At 32.9% G+C, this 22,578-nt stretch overlaps 1 protein-coding gene across 1 annotated transcript in view; it reads left to right on the top strand.

Annotated features, from left to right (window-relative positions):
- The window catches only part of LOC113068603 (alpha-(1,6)-fucosyltransferase-like), a 92,497-nt gene extending 70,263 nt beyond the window's left edge, over positions 1-22,234 (top strand). Inside the window, exons 4-10 of the mRNA XM_026241380.1 lie at positions 2,969-3,134; positions 8,595-8,709; positions 10,896-11,133; positions 17,096-17,342; positions 18,690-18,866; positions 19,670-19,820; positions 21,475-22,234. Of these exons, the coding sequence (XP_026097165.1) occupies positions 2,969-3,134; positions 8,595-8,709; positions 10,896-11,133; positions 17,096-17,342; positions 18,690-18,866; positions 19,670-19,820; positions 21,475-21,804 (1,424 nt within the window). The 3' untranslated portion in view covers positions 21,805-22,234. The remainder of the gene's footprint in view (positions 1-2,968; positions 3,135-8,594; positions 8,710-10,895; positions 11,134-17,095; positions 17,343-18,689; positions 18,867-19,669; positions 19,821-21,474) is intronic.
- The last annotated feature ends 344 nt before the right edge of the window (positions 22,235-22,578 follow it).

Here is a 22,578-nt window from a genome sequence, read left to right as displayed (position 1 = left end):
TCACTTTCAGGCACATTCCTGTGAAAGGTTTTTTTTTTTTTTTTTTTTAGGTTCCCCTACGAAAATTACCCATGGTTTTAACAATAACACCAGGAATCATTGTTCTCGTAGCCATGGTAACTGCAAATTAACCATGGTTTTGTTACTTCAAATAATAATTTACAAAGTATTAATATACTGTAATATTTTTGTTGTTGTTGTTGCTATAAAAACAAACCTAAGCCATCAATAGCCTTTAAAATGACTTAAAATGCATTATATAAAAAAATAATGAGGCTTTATAATTTCTTCAACAAAAACCATGCATATCACAACCCTTACAAAAATAAACCATGGTTTTATCATAGTAAAACTGCTTAGTTTCCTTTTGCATGATTTCTGAATGCTTGAGACTATAAAATAAATTAGAGTCATAATAAAGTTATAGCCACAGGTAAATGTCGAGAGCTACAATTTTGATTTGTAAATAATACAATTTATTCATTTAGTTTTTTATCTGATTAAAGTTATATTTTCACCCCTATAGTAGGGTTTTTTTCATCATCATATTTGAGGAAGGGGGGCACAACAATACAGTCCTGCTTAGGGCACACATTTAGCCAGCAGCCACCCTGAAGGTGTTGTTATACACGTCTCCGGGAATGTGTGCTCTACTACACACACACACACACACACACACACATACACACACTGAAGCACGCGTTGTGTTTTCATCTCTTCACTATATTGATGCATGATGCATGCTACACATGTGCACGTCAGCGCGCTATGAGAGGATTTCACGATTTCATTTGATTAAACTATCATCATTCATTCGTATCGTATACACAGACAGAAACGACAATGTCTTTACGACAACCTGTCAAAATAAAATTCCGGTATAACTTTGAAGGAATTCAAACAGAAATATAGTACTATTGCACAGTAACAATAACACCATATTTTTCTCATACGTCTGCCATATGTTGCCACCCCTCAAAAATACCTGCCCCCTTCTCACCACACCATCAATATTTTTCTAGATCCGCCTCTGAAACTATGCATCATCAATAGCGGTTAGTTTTCTCAAATTAGACTGGACTGGTTTCATTCAAACCACAAAAGTGGGTGCAGTTCCATCCAGGGTTTAAAATGAAGACTTCAGCGCTGGCAAATACATATGGAATACCTTTCTGGGAAAATACCCCAAGTCTTACAGTTGCATATGAAACTGGGATGCAATAAAAAAAAAAAAAGTGTTTATATTCTGGTGTATACTTGCAAATTGACGTCCATGTACAGTAGGTGTAACAGAAGCACAACAGCATGAGTCATTGTGTAGATGGAGTTTGAATGTTTGCACACGTTCCTGTCCATGTATGTGCACTGTATGTACTGTATTCAAGTCTTTGCATGCATAATCATGGGTAGGGAACGGGTCAGGGTCGGGGAAATCTCCTTGCTGCAGGATCTGCCAAAAATAACCATCATCATCATCATCATCATCATCATCTTCACCCCGTGCCAGAAGAGTGCAGGTCACAGATGTATAGCCTGTCTCTCTCATGCTGCTTCACGTCGTGTTCTGACCCCTGTGAAAGACAGATAGATGCTGTGTGTCTCACTCAGGTCACCTCTGCTGTAATGAGAGCAGCTCTGCACAAACCCTACTGAGCTGCTCACCTACATCTTCTTTTTAAATTACAGTTGAAGTGATTTTGTTGTGCATTTTTATTATTACTATTTAAAAAAAAAAGCTTCTACACAGTTTTTATTCATTTTTATTTCAGTTATAGTTTTAGGTAGTTTTCTGTTGTTGTTGCTGTTTTTGTAAAATAAAAATGATAAGTGTTGCCTTAGCAAAAATCTGAAAAAATTTACATATATATATATATATATATATATATATATATATATATATATATATATATAATGATAAAAGTTTTTAGTTAACTATAATAAAACCCTGATTCGTAGTTTTATAATATAAGGAGGAATAAATATAATCGGGTATATATTTCTTAGATTTAGAGATTTATTTGTAATATTTCAAATCTATGATATTTTATTTAATACCAAAACAAAGTAATATCTTTGAAATAGTTTAAATGTATTATATATAAATATATATATATATTTATATATATATATATATATATATATATATATATATATATATATATATATATATATATATATATATATATATATATATATATATATATACATTTGTGTTTGTGTATGCATGTTTATAGATAGATGACAAATTATTTATATACAGTATATAATATATTTTCTTATATAAGTTGTGTATCATTTGTCTAAATAAATACATTAGTTGTTATATGTCTGAATTATAAAACTTCAAATAAACTGATATTTCATTGAACACTGAAGCTTAATGGAAAAAAATATATATAAATATTTAAAGTTCCAACCCAATATCTGAGTATTTTTATGCTCATTATTGTATCAAATTGTTAGCTTGGTAACTTTTTGAAAACTAAAAGTGAGTCCTAAAAGCAGATCATCTAAATCAGTCACTTCTGAGGTTCTATTTCGATTAGGATGCTGTCTATGTAGGCGGTAGGATTTGGAACAGAGCCTTCATCGAGGGTCACCCGTCCCGGAGAGATTAAAACCCCTGGGTTCTTAAAAAAAGCACTGAACTGAACTTATTACATAAGAGCAAAAGATGGAGACAGAGAAATGTAGAGTGAGAGACAAGTGAAAATAAATTAAGAAGGAGGACTAAATCTTTAGGGAAGATTCACAGCAGTTGCAACCTTTCACACTTTCTTTAAGAACTCACTGACTATTTCAAATCTACCTGCCATATTTTTTAATAAAACAAATATGTGTCAAGAGTAATAGCTGGTGAGTCAACAGCAGTTTTCAACTCCATACATTGTGTACTAAGGCCATTTAGTGATTGCCTTCACAGTGTTTCAGACATTATTGCTTTGTTAATCGCTCTTCTCTTTCTCAGTTGGCCCGGGTCGAGAACAGGAGGAACTGCGGAGGAAGGTGGAGAACGGAGTGAAAGAGCTGTGGTACTTTATTCACAGCGAGATACAGAAGCTGAGTCACGTGGAGGCGTCAGACAGACAGAAACACACTGAGACGCTGCTGCAGGACCTCGGCCATCAACAGAGGTCAGATACGGACAGGCCATTATCTTTTAATGCTCATCTGCCTGGAGGTGTCATTCAAGCTTTGTCTAAGAAATTCAAATAGACACAAATGAGACGCACAGTTAGGGTACTGAGCTCTAAAATACGTAGATGCATCTGAGAATTAGAAGACTTAATCTGCTCTAATTTAACTTTATTAGTGACTTGGAGAAACAGTTTAGATTTCAACTCAGTCAGTCTCTCAAAACATGTTTAGGACATATTTCGTGACAAAGTCAAAACAATAATAAAGACGCTGCATTTTGCATAAAGAACACAAAGCCTAAGTATTACGATTTATTGCATTGTGACAATAGCTTCTGAATGATTTTTATTGTAATAAAAAGAAAATGTAAATAATTTTTCAAATGTGAAATAATAAATAATAAGATGTAGCTGCTGAATTACGTTTAAAAACACATAACCTACTCTAGGGGTGTAACGGTTCGGTACACACCTCGTTATTGACGCCACAATTCGGTATGTTTTAGTACGTAAAATTCAACTTAAATTTGAAAATTATTCCTATTTTATATTTATTAAACTGTGGTTTACTGAACAAATTTTCAGTAAATCTCTTTCTTTAAATAAATTCAATTATAATTAAAATGTAGCTCTAAACTATAGGGAGCCCTTTAACATAACCATAAGGTTTCAATTAACAACTGAGCCCAAACTTAAAGGAACACTCCACCGTTTTTTGAAATAGGGCTTATTCACATTATTTCCTACATTTAGATAGGTGGGCAAATGCATTTTTGTGTCAGTGCATGCATTGTTTTAGTTTGACTGGGTCGGTGTTAGCTTAGCTTAGCACAATGAATGGAATCCTTTGTTGCCAGCTAGCATGGCCTGAGTAAAAGTGATCAAAAAAATAAAAAAAACCCACCTAATTCCTTCTTGTGGCCTGCGTATTCACAACGAGTACAAATAGCGATTCAGATTAACACTAGGCGATTTCCTAGGCAGATATTGACTTGGGACTATATTATGGGGAAGCACAGAAGAAAGCACTGCTACTTAGGCGAAGCACTGCTACTTCGGCGCAGAGATATCACGCAACACATGAAAACATCAACTCTATGTGAATACAGGTATAATGGGTCGATCTATACATGCGTCAATAATCACTTACTCTGTGGACAGCTGTCCATTTTGTCCATTCGGCGTGGGGCGTTTTTTCCAGTTTACTTTGTCACACCGGAAAAAAAAATAGAGTACTGCAGAATGGATCAGCGCCGTGAAATCCTCTGTAGATGTGACACAACTTCGGGCACGCTCATCTTGATCTGACGTTTTGAGCCTGGTCATCAATGACAAAAACATGTCCCACTCTCTACAGCACAGACACTCTATTTCCGTCGGCATAGATTGACATATTCCCCCACATTCACACCACCAGTTCATGTTGGCTCTCATCCTCACGTCCTCAGGCTGTTGAGCGATCGCAACTAATACACGCGCATATAAATTTCACTCGCGGCTGGCTTGACGGTGTTTTTCTGAAGTGCGGCTGGCTTGACCGCAGTCTCCTACTGTCGTTCTATTTCCAAAGCACGCAGCTCGTCTTCTGTAAACTCTGGTTCAAATAGGTATTGTTCTGGTTCTTGACTGTCTGAGAAGTCACCCTCTTCGTCTCTCTCAAAATCTGCCATGTTCATCGCCATTCGTGTACTGTAAGGAAAATAGCCAGGCAGGCAGCTACTATTCACGCCGGTATGTTGACGGAAGTCGTGGGATTTCATGTGTTGCGTGATATCTCTGCGCCGAAGTAGCAGTGCTTCGCCTAAGCAGCAGTGCTTCGCCTGTGCTTCCCCATAATATAGTCCCAAATCAATATCTGCCTAGGAAATCGCCTAGTGTTAATCTGGATCGCTATTTGTACTCGTTGTGAATACGCAGGCCACAAGAAGGAATTAGGTGGGTTTTTTTTATTTTTTTGATCACTTTTACTCAGGCCATGCTAGCTGGCAACAAAGGATTCCATTCATTGTGCTAAGCTAAGCTAACGCCGACCCAGTCAAACTAAAACAATGCATGCACTGACACAAAAATGCATTTGCCCACCTATCTAAATGTAGGAAATAATGTGAATAAGCCCTATTTCAAAAAACGGTGGAGTGTTCTTAAAGTTATTCACTATATATTTTTAAATATAATAACCAATACTCTGCTTTTTTTAAAAAAATCAGTTTTTAAATACATTTCTAAATTATAACATTTCTATTTGTTGTCAAAATGTATCCATTTTCACAGTTCGTACAGGTTAAGTGAACAGGTTAAGTGAAACATGAGAGAGAGAGAGATGAAAAATGAGTCTATAGTCATGAAATGTTCTTCTGTAGACTTCATTTACAGCGAGCTGTGGACACTGATGACTGCCCCAGGTTAATGAAATGCTACCTGATATTTTGTTTACAAGATGTTTTATTGACATCTTTCCATGGTTGAAACTATTTCCAATAATGTTCCACTCCTGTCGTGGTTAAGACACACACATACAGAGTGTGTGTGTGTATATATATATATATATATATATATATATATATATATATATAATATGATGATATGATAAATTCTAAAACAAATATACAATAAAAATTAAACGCACGTCTTATCTTTTTTTTTTGAATATATATATATATATATATATATATATATATATATATATATATATATATAGCAAAAAAATGCTTTCCAAGCTTAGATTTTTTTTGTCTTGTTTCCAGCCGAAATATCTATATTTTTGTTTGAGGTAGAAGATTATTTTGTTCATTTCAAACAAAAACTCACTTAATTTATTTTCTGAAAACAAGACAATATTTTTTTTTTCTTGATTTAAGAATTATTTTGATATTTTGGCTGGAAACAAGAAAAGCGTTTTTTGCAGTGTATAAATTAAATGAGATTTACTGTGAAAATGCAAAAACCAAATTTTTTTATTTATTCTTCTGTTTTTGGGGGGAAATATGAGTCGTTCATGTTTTAGCGGCTTATATCATTCAGGATTTTTTTTGGTGTGCAGGATGATGAAGATCATAATTATTATGAAACAGCTCCAGACACTAATAGTGGCGTAATAGAAATATAGCAGCACTTAATTTTGAGTTATCACCCGGTGGACTAATCACGGTCAGAGACGCTGTTAATATCTCATTATCTCAGTGTCTCTCTGGCGCTCCATCAGCACATTCACTCCTGTTTTTCCCTTTGACAAAGATAACTGTTCGATACACATTTAACGTGGTACTGTTTTCCAGCGAACGGCTCCCTGAGGAGTCTCTCATTTATGAAGTAATAATTAAACTCAGCATATGCTCATCTGTTTGAGTTCGCAAATGACAGTTTAATAGAATTCATTACTAGTGTCTAAAACTCAAATCAGAGTTCATGCAAAAAAAAAAAAAAAAAATGCATGTTTCAGACCTGTTTTACATTATTTCTTCTGTGGAACACAAAAGGAGACGTTGGGTTGAATGTTCATGCTGCTCTTTTTCTCATTTTCATGTGCAAAATACAAGGCTGAACAAACGGATTGACAATATAGACAAATCAAATGGAAAAGCTTAGTGTCTTTGATATGATATTAGGATTTATTACAATTATTCGTTCAGTTTGGTTTGACTAGATTGTTTTGAATTGTTTGTTCTTTTCAAACAGTTGAGGTAGATTTGGAAACAACATTTGGTCAAAATAAATTGTGCCACAAGTAATCAGCAGTGCATTGTAGATTATTTATTAATTATGGTCCATTACTGAATACAAATGACGTGATATAATACAAATTAGTAACATAGTATGACTACTTTTAAGTGTATTCTGGACGCCTACAAAAAAATCTCATTTTAGAAATCATCAGAAATGATATATCGACTGAAAACTTAAAATCTCTAAATTCATCCTTTAAAACCCATTTTAAAATCAGACGTTGCATTACCATGAAAATGGTACATCAATATCATGTTACAAAATGTTTTCAGTCATGAATTATAAAAATGTAAGTTTAATTCGTGCACTATAAAGTCTATGTTCAAAAATGTGAGTGACAGTTAAGGGGTTAAATGATATAAAAAGAAAACAAAAACGTGTTCCATTCTCTATACAGTGTTGGGTAAAATATTACTTACAAATTCTAGTCCTTTAGTGATTCCAAATTACGTTACAAAAACTTATATTTAATAAATTTTTTTAAGTAAATTAAATGAATCATTTTTTTCAGTGTATTTCCCATCATGCACTGGAGCATGAATAATTAAAAATGTTAAACTTTTCACAGTTTTCGAGTTGTATTTACACAGTCTTATGGTTGCTTTGGATGTTACTTTTAGTGACATTCATTTTTGTGACACCTGAAGTTCATTTTCTACTCAAAATGACCCTTTTATACTCAAACACAATTCACTGATTGTTACCGTCATCATGTGTGATGTACCATGTATTGAGGTCTCTGAGAAATGGTGAAAATTGAGTTACATTACAGACACTGTTGTTTGGGAGAGCAAAAATCTCTTGGATAAGAAAAATAAAGTTAGAGTTGAAAATATTGGATTTGCTTTATTTGTCTGAATATTATTGAAAGATACAATAGATAAAAAAAATACTGGATTAAAATTAATTTTAATATGTAGAAATTAAATGAGTAAATTGATTTGGTTGCACAATTAATTAGAGTAAATTCTACTCAAAATAGTTTAGCTAAAATTATGAATATAATTAATCTGAAACTACTGAAAGAGATTAATAAACTCAATGTATAAAATATAAGTACAACCAATTTATAAAATATAAGTAAAATCTACTTATAAAATATAAGTTCACTCAACTTAAAAAATATATCTGGATTTAGATAAATTTATTTCGTGCAACCCCTTGACGTAATAAAATTAAGTAAATTCAACATAACATTTTTTTTCAGTGTCTAAGACCTTTTATTTTATTTATGTCCTTACTGCCTTTCTGGGCCTTGAACGTTTCAGTTGCATTGCTGTCTATGCATGGTCAGAAAGCTCTCGGATTTCATCAGAAATATCTTAATTTGTGTTGCAAAGATGAACAAAGGTATGTTCATTTTTGGGTGAATTATCCCTTTTAAAATATTACATTACATCAAGGTTTCCACACCTGGTGGCCTTCATGAGTTTAATAAAAAAAAGCTATTATCTAATTAAATCATACAAGCAAAATTAAAATCGATTATATTATCAAAATAAAACACTTGCTAAAAAACTGCATGTCATGTGACCATCAACCAACGTCAGAGAAGCGTGAACATGTAAATATATCACTTATCTTAAGTAAATATATTAGGTGGAAAGTTCGGTTCTGTGTGTTATTATGTATGTTGATCTAAAAACTAACCAGTTACTACCCAGCACTAGTGATCATTGCATCGTCAGCTGAAAGAGGAGGATGTTTGATGCGTCTCCTGTGTGTTTCTGGCAGAACCATCATGACAGACCTGCATGATCTCAGTCGGGCGGACGGAGCGGGAGACTGGAGAGAGAAGGAGGCTAGAGATCTTTCCAACCTGGTGCACAACAGGATCTCCTACCTGCAGGTACAGAAAAACCCTTCCTCCTGCTGTTACTCCTCCTAAAATACAGTAAAAATACAGTAAAATTGTAAAATAATACTACAATTCAAAACAACTGTTTTCTGTTTGAATATATTCTAAAATATAATTTATTTCTGTGATCAAAGCTGTATTTTCAGCATCATTACTCCAGTCTTCAGTGTCACGTGAAATCATTCTAATATGATGATGATTTACTGCTCAGTTATTTGGTGTTCTGTTATTGATAATAGTTCTTATTATTAATAATATTGATAATTATTTTGTTGTTTATATTTTATGGAAACCATGAAACAAACAAAATATTCAGGGAAAAAAAAGATTTAGTAGAAAAATGGAAGGATGGTTGTTATTTGTTTGTTTGTTTATTTATTTATTTAAACATTTCAATAAATTTAATATCATTTTTTTAAATAAAAACAATCTAAATAAATCACTTATTAAATTTGTTAAAATTTATTTAAGCTATATATATATATATTAATATAATTAATAATAATATATATGAATTATATTTTACTAGTTTATATATATATATGCAAACTATTTACCAACAATGCAAAACCATGAACATTTTTTCTAAATTATTGAAATATTAATTTAAACTTTCAAGGAGTAATACAAGTCAGTTTTTTTGGCTAACAAAAAAGGGAAGTATTTTCTGATGCATTTTCATAGGTATTTAAAATAATTCTCCATGAATATTTTTATCTTCTCAAAATGACATGAGGTAAGACATGATTTGAGAAATCTTTCTGGAACACAAACTAATTGAATGATGCATTAAAGACGTTTGTCTCGGCGAACATCACTAATGAAATATCTTCTTTTGATATGATTCCCCCTGAACCGTTTCCTTTTCTGAGACTGTGTGTGTGTGTGTGTGTGTGTGTGCGTGTGTGTGTGTGCGCGCAATTTTATAGTCCCTACTTTAATTGTTACATTTTTAAAAATGTATTTTATCTGAATTTATTTGATATGTAATTTACTGAATCTGACTTTTATTGAATATTTAATTTAATTTATTGAATATCGTTTTAATGAGTAGAATATTGTTTTATTCAATACCATTTATCAAAAACTGTCTTTCTGTACCATCACTGTACTGTAGTACCACCACATTTTATTTGATATATTATTGATTGTTTTATTTTGAATTTTTAATTGAACTTATTTAATATTATTTGAATGAGTCTAGTTAGCATTTAGCATCTCAAATACTCTCTATTGGCTGATTTCCATACCATCACAGTGTATTTTTGTAAGTGCATGCGGTTTTATGCTCTGAGTGCTTCATCTGCTGCTACAGCAAACTCTGTGCCAACACCATTGAATTTGGATTATGAATAAAATCTAGAAAGCCTTCAATAAAAATGAATAAATAAATGAATAAATCCCTAAGAAAATACACTAACTTGAAAGAGCCACTATAAAAATTTGATTATCGTAACTCATTTCCTCTAATGGCACAATAAAAATAAAAGAGCGTTTCTGATGGGAAATATATGGTTCTAAAATCTTCCCTTTCTGGAGACACAGAATCACTTTATCTCTATCATGTTAACTGTTATTCCTGCACAAACACTGAATGACTTATATGATCTAATACATCCAGTGAGCATCTCAGGAAAGTCTTCAAATCTCTTGATATGGGATAAGAGCCGTCTTGACTCTCTCTCAGTCATTCTGTCCGTCTGTGTTTCTCTCTCGTCTCTTTGAGATCCTGCTTCCATGCAGTGAATCTGATTGCATAAAGAAAGCAGACAGCTCTTACTAGAGACTATGAACTCATCAGAGATTGTTGCATAAAACCTGAAAGTTTGCGCTGGAAACGTTGCATCCCGGTGAAGGGATTGAGAGGAAATAGTCTTCTGAAGTTTAGCATTCATTTCAGTTGGTAAAACTTCATTTAATCTAAAATGCAGTCCTAACTGTAGCTACATACAGTCATTTCTCTTCTTCATCTGTTTTATTTTATTTTATATGCACATGCTATATTGTATGAATTCATTTAATCTCAAATAATTTTGATTGCATATCTAATTTATCTTCTTTGTCTGTATTTATTTTATTTATTTATTTATTTTTTTTGCACATGCTACATTGGTACAACTTTATTGAATCTAAAGGTGCATTCCTAATTGTAATTGCGCATGTCATTTTTTGGTCAGAACCCGCAGGACTGCAGTAAAGCTCGTAAGCTGGTGTGTAACATCAATAAGGGCTGTGGATACGGCTGTCAGCTCCATCACGTGGTTTACTGCTTCATGATCGCTTACGGCACGCAGAGAGTCCTGATCCTCGAGTCCCACAACTGGCGTTACGCTCCCAAAGGCTGGGAGACGGTCTTCCGGTCCGTCAGCGACACCTGCACGGATCGATCCGGAGCCACGACCGGACACTGGTCAGGTGAGTGCGGATCCTGCTGGAAATGAGCGGATCTCAACATGAAGTCAATATGACATTGCTCTGTTTACTTTCTTATTAAAGTAATATTCTCATAAGTGTATGTTATTCCAACGCTATGTCACGACCTATTCGTACGTATTTTACGAGGTGGCTTATTCGTACGATTTAATACGACACCAGTGACGGTTAGGTTTAGGGGCGGGGTTAGGTGTAGGTCATTTGTACAAAAAAGAAAAATTGTGCAAATCATAAAATATGTACGATTTGGCAACAATCGTATGAATTTGTACGAGTGTGGTCGTACGAATTCGTACGAATAAGTCACCTTGTGAAAAATGTACGAACTGCCGTGAGATCGGGTTGGTTATTCTAAAGAAAACCAAAAAAAAAAAAGTATAATCTATATCACTTTAATTTTAGCTTAAGTTTTAGTAACTTTCCACTTTGGATAAAAGCGTCTGCTAAATGCATAAATTTAAATTTACATTTTATTTTATTTATTTATTTTTGTTAATACTGTATGTCAATGTAGTTTTTATTTATTTTTATTTTTTTTAAGTTCGAACTTCAAGTTAAAATGCATGGAAATTAGGCTAAATATATATATAAATAAATGTAGTTTTTCTTTTTAATATTTATTTATTATTTCAAATAACAGTGATAATGTAAATTAAATATATATATATATATATATATATATATATATATATATATATATATATATATATATATATATATATATATATGTTTCTTTTTTATGTTTAGTTTACTTTTAGTTAACTATAATAACAAAATTTTGGCTTGTTCAAATAGTGTTTTTAATATTAGTTCTGCTGTTTTGAATCCAAAAGTAAAAAAAATCGAATAATATAATATTCATAAAATATAGACTATTCAGTGCTGTCTTTTGCTCTCCAAAACTGCATTCATTTATTTTAAAAATTCAGTAAAGAGAGTAATATTATGAAATATTATTACCAATGAAGTAATTTTTTTATAGTTAAAAATTTATAAAAATATAATTAATTGCTGTGATGCGCAGCTGAATTTTCAGCATCACTACTCCATACTAAAATGTCACATGATCTTCAGAAATCATTTTAATATGATGATTTGCTGCTCAAGAAACATTTCTGATTATTATCAATGTTGAAAATAGATTAGCTGCTTTATATTTTTATTGAAACTTTTTTTTTTTCAGGATTCTTTGAGTGGAAAGTTAAAAAGAACAGCATTCATTTAAAATAGATTTTTTTTTATAAAACATCATAAATTTAATGTCCCTTTTGGTTAATTGAATGCATCTTGGTTGAATAAATTATTTAATCCTTTGAATGGTGAGGTGTTTAATTATTGATTTTCTTAATTTTCTACATAATGACGGTTGAATATAGAAACCATTTTTCATTAATTTCCAGCAAAACCAATGAGACATTAGATCTTGCTAGTTTAGTTTTTGCAGTAGCATCATTCTCGTCTCTAAATGCATTCATGTATGCAGGTCTCCCTAACTACGTTTATCAGCGTTCTCTGATTGCACTGATTTAATTGCTTTCTGCTTTCCTTCTAATTCATTTCCATGCATTTTTTAAATTAACTTGTGATCTGATTGTAATTTTGTTCTTTTTATGCCAATTAAGCACCACTTTATATGAAATGTGCTATATACAGTATCAGTTAATCCAGGCCTGTATTTTTAATTTTCTGCTGAACTAGAGTCCACTTCTCTAATGCTGTTAATGCTAAAAAGACAAAGTGTGAAGCTCGAGTACAAGACGGATATTTAAGTATAATGAGGGCATGTGAAAATTTCCTCTCTTCTTTGTGTCCTAATTATTACAGCCAAGAATCTGTTGAGGGAATAGATTATCTGAGGGTTCTTGTCGAAACCCATTCCAAAGCCAGAAGAAAAAAAATCATGGAGAGCTGCGAGTGCTATTACATAAGACTGGGAACAGCTCGGGAGTTTTTTCTTAAATATTTCATGCCTTAGCTAATTAAAATTTCAAACATACCACGATCACATGTGTGTAAGGCTGTAAAGCAGCCTCCGGCGGGCTGCTGTTGTTCTGTGGTAATTGTTAGGAAGAGATTTAATGAGTTTCTTGTCAGATGGTTTGCGGTTGGTAACGTCAAAGCCTTGTAAACGGTAATAATTAGCAGACCCGCTGTAACTTGTTTTTTAACAAACTATTAAAACAAGGCCGCTGTTTCTAGCAACATGATTTGCCTCGGTTAATTTGTGGTTTGTGTGTTTCTAAACTCAAGTTCAAGTTCTCGTAGGTTAATCAGAACCATTTCATTCCTCTAACAATGGTGTGAGAAGAAAAACATGTGAGAAATTTCAGCCAAAAATGAAGATGGTGTCATTATTTACTCAAACTTTTTAGTTCTAACTTAATTTTTCTGCAGAAAAAGAGATGTTTAAGAATGTTCACATTGCTATTTTTTTATGAAGGTGGATGTGTGCAATTATTAAATTTATAAAATAAAAAAAACTGGAATACAATTAAACTAGTTGCAAAGGCAAAATTTATCATTTGAATTTAGTTGATGTACTAAAATGACTAAAACTAAAACTATATAGACATTAATAAAAAAATACTATTAAAATGACAGAAACAAAACAAAATTACTAAAACTTTAAAATGAATATAAAAACAGAAATATAAAATAAAAGTGATTTAAAATATTAATAAAATCTACAAAAAATATTCTAAAACTTTAATTAAAATGGAAAATAATATACATTGGTCAAAGACGTTACAATGTCCGCATCAAGAAAAATGTTAAAAAAAAAATTGTAAATTTTTTTTACATAGAAACATTTGGTGTCAATAGAAAGCACATTAAATGTAAGTAAAATGTCTACTTTTAAGGTTTCAAATAAGTTTTTGGAGAATAAAATGCCAAAATTTGGTTGAAAAAATGTTACATTGTCATTCAGTGTAACACAATATTTATGCAAAAATTCAAACAACATGCTTATTCTGACTTGCACATATTAAAATATCTAAATGAATAATGGAGCATACTAAATTTTATTGTGTTTTAAATTAAATTATTAAAATTCTTACTGACAAATGGGCAAAACCTAGGATAGTGGCAAACGTTAAAAATTTAAAATTACAACTCATTAGTATTTGGGGTGAAAGTAATTAGTCTTTTAATATGTCATAAATTGATTTTTGTTGTAAATATGCCTGACAAGATTGTTACACTGAATGACATTTTACTATGTGTCTTCTGTAAATCAGGGGAAAATGTATGATATTTATTTTTTGCTCAGGAAAACAAAAACAAAATTGCAATTAAATAAAACAGAAAACTTTTTGCATTTTTTTGGGGGGGGGGGGGGGGGCTACAACAGTTTAAAGCAGTATTACACTTTTTTTTGCTTAAACACTTTTTCGTCTTTGACCCACATATAAAAACTGATTCAAAATATTAATAAAAACTATAGAAGTTTCTAACTGATGCTAAAATAACACTGCAGCCTGAGTTGTATTTCTGTGAGCTCTCCCTTTAAAAACGGTTTATCTGTTGAAGAAACATCCACAGCTCTCTTGGCCTGTGTCTTGTCTCTCTGTGTTCCTCTGGAGGGTGTTTGTGAAAGGATTGTGGGTAAGTGACCGGTTTAATCTGACGTGTCCAGACTTCTGCCCCGAGACCAGTCCCAGTCCTTCCAGCACCAGGGAGAGCCGGTTTGTTTGTGTGCGAGAACTGAAGCAGGTCACCTTGGCAGGAGAAGCCCGGCGACTCTTGAAGAAACCCGTCTGTGGAATGCTTTGGGAATATTTCTGCAGATCAAAGTCTCTCTGGCTTCCTCTCGCACGCTTGTCCTTCTTCTGCCCCGCAGAACACAAGCGGCACCATTAAATCTAATCAGTCTTTATTTCTCAGGGGTGACTTTGTATCGTCACACGTAAAGCGTGCAATGCTTTAATGCAGTTAAACGCTACACGAGACATCTGCATCAAACTTTTATGAGAAGCTTGCCACAGGTCGAATGTTTAGTGCATGAAAATGAAGGAAATTCCACTGAAATGAAGGAAACTCAAGCTAAAAACTAATTGTTTTCCAGTACATTCTTACTTGAGAAGCTAAATGAAAGTCTGGTTTATGAAAAATGTATAAAAATTAAGTGAGTTTATAATTAAAACAAGAATAAAAAAGCTGCAAGTGGGGGTCAGTAAAATAAACTTAGTTAAAAGGGAAGACAAGATTATTTTTCTGACCCCTTTGGCCCAAAATATATATATTTGTGTGTGTTCTGAGATATATGTGTGTCTTCTGCTGCTGTATCTCATCTGCTTCAGTGTTCGACGTATTGTGTGTTCAGAGATGGTATAACGAGAGGTTATTTGAGTTACTGTTGCCTTTCTATCATCTCTAACCAGTCTGCCCATTCTCCTCTGACCTCTGACATCAACAAGGCATTTTCGTCCACTGCCGCTCACTGGATATTTGATATTTTTCGGACCATCCTCTAAAAAAAACCCTAGAGATGATTGTGTGAAAATGCTCCAAGTTACTACATTTGTCTACTATAAACAGCTTACAGTGAATACTGTATCACATGACAGAAGGATTCATCACAAAAGCATGTTTGTGACCCTGTTGTTCATTATTTAGCAGCAGTGCTGGTGTTGTTTTGAGCACAGGTGCATGCAGACAGATGCTGATAAAAGTGAGCGATTGTCTTCAGGTGCAGCCGCTGCCTTGTTAAAAAACATGAGTTTTCTCATGCAAATTGGACATTTTCTTTGTTTTTACCTCGGCTAGATGCATTGCAAATTGGTTGTGCTTTAAAAGATGGTCTGTTGTTCAGCATTTGCATGCATCTTGAGATGATGATAAATGGGTTGAGTGAGCAGTGCCAGGTCGAGCTGCTTGATGCTAATGCTGCGGCTCTCGTCCAAATTCTGTTGAGCTTCCTACCTTGAAAGCATTGTTGGCAATGCAGCATTCCACATAGTGGGCAGCTAAATGCTTTGTTTTGGACATTTTGAAAGCGTTGCATAATCCCGGAATGCACTGTGATCAGCTCAGTATTATTCAACAAAGGTTTTAATACACAAATGTTTCATCCAATTAAAAATGAACCGTTTCACCCAGTATTTATCATCTCAGCCTGTTAGCAAAATGAACATGATGTCATCTTTTACTCACCCTCATATGAAAGCCTGTATCAAATATTGGATGAAAAGTAAATTGTAACCGAATTTTTGTTTCTTGCAATTCTGAGTTTTTAATTTATTTGAGAAACATGCCATCATTTTTTAAGTCGTGCAGAAACGTAAATAAGATTTGGGATCTGAGAAGAATTAATTTTGGGTCTTTTTGTCACATAAAACTAAAATTAAAATGTATATATTTTTATAATTTTTAATGCATTTTTGGAGCTTGTCTACATCCATTCCTATTTACTTACATTGTATGGAAAATGACAGCACAGACAAGACATTTCAAACTCTTTTATTTCAGTTATTTCTGGTCAAATGAAAGTAAATAAGACTCGAAAGTTTTGAAAATTACAAAAACATACAAGTTATATAAAAATGGTCTATATGATTTATGTGAAATTTTTACGTTTTCAGGTCATATAATCTTGTTTGTGGAAATTACCATAACTTTTACTTTTTTAAGTTTAAGTTTTTTTTTTTAAATCATTCAAATATGCAGATTTTCTGAAAACAATTCTCAATATTGATTTTTTTGTTGTTGTTTTTTTACTGCTTAATATTTTGTGTAAACTGTGATCAACTACAATTCAAACATTTAGGGCAAATAAGGAAAAGGGGGGAAAAAAGCTGCAAATATGCATAAATAATCTTAATTATGCCTGATGATTATTCTTTATTCTGACCATTTTTTTATGTATTTGTGTGTTGGTTAGGATGCAAAAAAATCTGTAATTGAATTAAATGTTAAAATGTTGCTGTAATATGTTTCTCTACAGGTGAGGCTCACGACCAAGACGTTCAGGTGGTGGAGTTGCCCATCGTAGACAGTCTTCACCCCAGACCTCCGTACCTTCCACTCGCTATCCCAGAAGACCTTGCGCCCCGACTGCAGCGTCTTCACGGCGATCCGTCCGTCTGGTGGGTGTCTCAGTTCGTCAAATACTTGGTCCGTCCTCAGGCCTGGCTGGAGAAGGAGATCCAGGAGACGTGTGCCAAACTGGGCTTTAAACACCCCATCATTGGGTCTGTATATCTCTTATTTGTCTTCTCACATTTCTTTCCATCTGTCTCTCTGTGTGTGTGTGTGTGTGTTTTCTGCGCCCATGGCAGATGCGTCTGGGTGGGTGTTATGCTGAAAAAACACTGCGAGATAAAGATGACACAAGATAACGAGAATGAACATGACTCACGATCACAATGAAATTAATGAGAATAAATGAGAATGAAATTATTGCGGTCCCATAGGAAGCACCATTGTCTCTTGACAGCACTGTGAAATGTAATAACCCAAATAATATAATAGAGTAGTGAAGCATAGAGATCAGCTGAAAAGAGAGAGAGAGAGAAAGAGATAGACAAGTCCTAATATGTTTGGTGCATCAGTACTTGATTTCAGGTGTTTCTGAAACATTGGATTTTGGTGCAAAAAAAAAAAAAAAAAAACTCTTGAGACCAACAAAAGTTTATGGTTCTTGTTATGTTTTGTTTATCATGACAATCTTCGCAGACACAATTTGTATGAATTTTGAAGCTTATATGCAGTTGCCAGTAGTAAAAAAATAAAAAAAATAAAACTTCAATTAAAATATTTGTATAACTTTCAAGAGCTATTCACTTTCATTGTATGGCAAAGGGCAGCATTACCTGTGTAAAATTCATCACCAAATAAGTCATGCCATGTTATGTTATGATGCATTTAAAAAGAAAGGTTAATATGCTAAGCTTGGAAAATGCATGATGCAAAACACAAGTGTTTATTTTGACCATTTGTTGTTTTGGTTGCATTACATGATGTGTGATATAGATAATTAAAAATTACTTTAATTTGCATGGTTAAGACTTCATAAGTAGCTCAAACAGGAGAATACTGTACTGTATGTCGCTAAGGTGATGGGATTGTTTCCTAGGGAATGCATGAACTGATCAGATTCCCAGCTTATTTTTGGGTTGGACAAATGCATAAATGCTAAATGCATAAAGCATTTAGCAAAAAAAAAAAACATAAATATTCATAAATCAATTTTAGCACTTTATTTAAGTGGATAAATGTATAAATCAATGCATATGGCAGATGCTTTTATCCAAAGCAACTTGCATCACATTTCATCAGTTTATGCACTCATGGACCCATGAGCTTGGCATTGTGCTCTATTGTTTGTGTTAAAGGTCTATACCAGATTTCCACTGAGGCACTAAATAGAGCATGCAAAGCAGGTTAAACTATACACGTTGTCCTTCACACTCAACTGAGCAAATAAACATGGCTAATACAAACTGCATTAAAGAAAACCAGATAACAAATTAAAGGATGATCCTAATTGTTTCTATAGACAGAAACAAAGAAATCCTGTTTGTGTGTCTGTCTTACAGTGTCCATGTCAGACGGACAGATAAAGTCGGGACGGAGGCTGCGTTTCACCCCATAGAGGAGTACATGGTCCATGTGGAGGAACAGTTCCAGTACATGGCTCAACGTGGCCACGTGGATAAAAAACGAGTGTATTTGGCCACTGACGACCCCTCACTGTTGCAGGAGGCAAAAACTAAGTGAGTTATGAGACCTTAATGCATCGTGAAATGACCGTTTTACAAAATGTTCTGGGAAAGACGGGAGACAAACAGCACAAATGGCTGCTGCTCCAGTGGGTTTTGTTTCTCTCACAGTGCATGAGAGCATCAGAGGTTTCCTCAAATGTCTTCTGCAATTAACCATTGCTTTCAGCAAAATTAACAAATGTATTATCCATGATTTTATACGCTCATGCTGCATTACACACATAAACATTTACTCAGTGATAGCCAGAATTTAATGCACAGTCATCATCAAAATTTCATTTTCAGTTTACTTATAGTTTAAATTTGTTTCTTTTTTTCTTTCTTTTTTCATGAAAATGCAAACTTTTAAAGGTTATTCAAATTTATTTATTATGTGTTTGTTTGGAATTATTATTTTTTTATTATCATATATAAATTTATAATTATTTTACATTGTATATATAATTATATAATGATAATAAAACACTTATTTGATGAGGCATCAATGTACTAAATGTATTTTGCACTGTTTTCATTTTCTAAGTTAAAAAGCCAAATTGTTAATGTCAAAGACTCAATGAAGATTTTAAACCTGGAAGCCAAAAAAAAAGTGGAGTGAAAAGCTCAAAATTAACTCCAAATGTTCTCCGACCATTAAACATTAGGGATGTTGACATTGTCTTAAAATCTCAAAATAGAGTTTTGTGTTTCAAGACACTTTCAATTTCATGGTCACATCTTAAATTGGCCTCTACTGTTATTTAATATTTAATATTAGATTTAAACAAATTGTAAAACAAATGTGTGTTTTCCAGGTACACAGACTATGAGTTCATCAGTGATAACTCCATCTCTTGGTCAGCGAGTTTACATAACCGATACACAGAGAATTCACTCAGAGGCGTCATCCTGGACATCCACTTCCTGTCCCAGACTGACTTCCTGGTTTGCACCTTCTCCTCACAGGTACATTGATAATTGCTAATTTTATAAGTAACATTTTATACAATAAAGTGTCGTTTGATAACATTACTGTACACTAGAAGACATGAACGAACAATAAACAATATTTCTACAGTATTTTTTTATCTAAATGTCACTTTCAACATTAACTTATAGATTTTTTTAATCAAAAGTTGTATCTGATAACATTAGCTAAGCTAACATGAACAAACAAAGAATTGTATTTGTATTAACTAATATTAACAAAAAAAAAAACAATTCAAATGTATGACTTAAAAATGTCACCCTGTCCCGTAAACGGGACACCTACGTTGACTATAATATATTACAATCAAATTTAATCTAATCTTGACAAACTATATATCGTTGGAAAGGTCTAAGACTCCCAAATATATATTTTACCAATATTTTTTGTTAAAAATTATGTAGGAAAAGTAATAGATAAATTTATGACAAGAGTGCACCCTCAGAAATCTACATTACAAAAGGAGCTTTGGCCTTTGTTTAAAAAAAAGACTTCCTCTTTGCCTTTTTCTCTATCACTTTTTAGAAATCATCAGAAGTTATATATCACTTGAAAACATAAAATCTCAAAATTCATCCTTCAAAACCCATTTTAAAATCAGACATCGTATTACCATGTAAATGGTACATCAGAATCATGTTACAAAATGTTTTCAGACATGAAATATAAAAATTTAGGTTTGTATCATGCACATTCAAGTCTATCTTCAAAAATGTGAGTGACAGTTAACAGGTTAAGTAATTAATTAAATAAGCAATTAAACATTGATGCAATGATATTTCAGTATCACTGAGATACTATTAGAGCTTTTATAAACAAAAAAATATTTAGTTGTTTTCTTTTCATTTTTAGAAATTTGTGTGTGTGTGTGTTTGTGTGTGTATACATACTGTATACATATACATTTTCAATTCAGTTTTAGTTTGTTATTTCAATACTTCAAGTTAAACTTTAAATGTTGCCTTTTATTTCATTTAACATTCATTTAAGTTCAGGTAATTAAAAATATTTTATGGTTTTAACTACAGTTTTAGCTTTTAATTACCATAAGCACTGTGCTTAGGCATATTACAGTGATGCAATTTGAAGAGAAACTATTATTAATTATTATTAAATTAATTTGAAAATTCAAATAGAATTAATGGTCTTAAAACAGACCTCGTGATCATTTATAAAGAAATTTTTTTCATTTTAAAATCATCAGCTTGTAGTTGCATCAATGGTGGACCAGTAATGGTACCAACACAACCACATAATTAATAGATCCTTCATCTTTATGGAGACCTGCGCATGACATGCATGCAAAAATATATTTATTGTGATTATAAATGAATGACTTGTTCCCTCGTTTTAGAAAATCCTGGCCATGTTGAACAAATTTAATTAAAAACTAATCTAATTAAAACAAGGGACCAATATAGTTCAAAATGTCCATGATTAACTAAAATGAGAGAAAATATTCTTAAATGTATTTATTTATTTGTCCGCATGTCATGTGTAGGGCTCCGTACATATATCAGCTAATGCATTAACTAATGTTAAACTTATTGGAAAGAGTTGCAATTTTTCCTTGGTCACTTCTTGTTTTTCAAGCCCGGCAGATTTCTGACTTTGTTCTTCTGGTTTTCTCAGGTGTGTCGTGTGGCGTATGAGATCATGCAGACTCTTCATCCAGACGCCTCGGCTTTTTTCCGCTCTTTGGACGACATCTACTACTTCGGTGGACAGAATGCACACAACCAAATCGCCATCTACCCGCACCAGGCGCGCACGACGGAGGAAATCCCACTGGAGCCTGGAGACGTCATCGGAGTGGCCGGAAACCACTGGGATGGCTACTCTAAAGGGGTCAACCGCAAACTGGGACGCACTGGCCTCTATCCGTCCTATAAAGTCAAGGAGAAGATCGAGACGGTGAAGTATCCCACTTACCCCGAAGCAGACAAGCTGCTGAGCTTATAGAACAACACACATTAATAATTAACGCACAGATGGCAGGGGATCTCTGGATAACAGACACTCAAAGACACATGTGTGCATCTGTGTATTTATAGGACGGACACAACTTGTAGGTTTGTAATAAATTGCATAAGGATCTCATGGACTGCAGAAGCCTTTCAAACGGCACTCAGATCAGCAGAAGCAAATGATAAAAAAAACTTTTTTTTAATTGTTTTGATGTTTTTTTAAATATTCTCTTGCCTTTTTTTTCACTTTCTCTATCCTCAAACTGGAGTGAATCTCACGGAGGCTGTCAAGCACACATTTCACCCACAAAATCAGCAGAGAAAGTAAACAATTACATTTTGCATTAAGAAAATGAAGCCTATTTGAATATTTTGCATTGCACTCAAAATGTTTTAAAAATTTAAAGCGGGAGATAAAATCTCATACAAACGTTTCCGCTTATTTTCATAAAATAAAATTTCTTTTTTTCATTTTTTTTCATATAAATTAAAAATTATTTTGTATTCTGTATTTTATTCATTATTAATATATTTATAACTTATTTAATTTATTGTTAACATTTATGTTAGGTTTATATATGATTATATTAAGAAAATGTTTTAAAACGTTCTGAGACGTTAATGGAAATGTATGTATTTATTGTTTTAGTATTTATTTATTTAGAATTGTCTCTACATTATATAATGTATAATATAATATTTTTACATTACGGTAGTATTTCATGTGCTGCTTTTTTATTTTTGCTGATTTAAATAAAAAAAAAAATGT

This window comes from Carassius auratus, linkage group LG45M (assembly GCF_003368295.1).
Source record: "Carassius auratus strain Wakin linkage group LG45M, ASM336829v1, whole genome shotgun sequence".
Classification (NCBI taxonomy): domain Eukaryota; kingdom Metazoa; phylum Chordata; class Actinopteri; order Cypriniformes; family Cyprinidae; genus Carassius; species Carassius auratus.
Note: the sequence above shows the minus strand (reverse complement) of the source record. Positions and strands in the feature narration are given on the sequence as shown.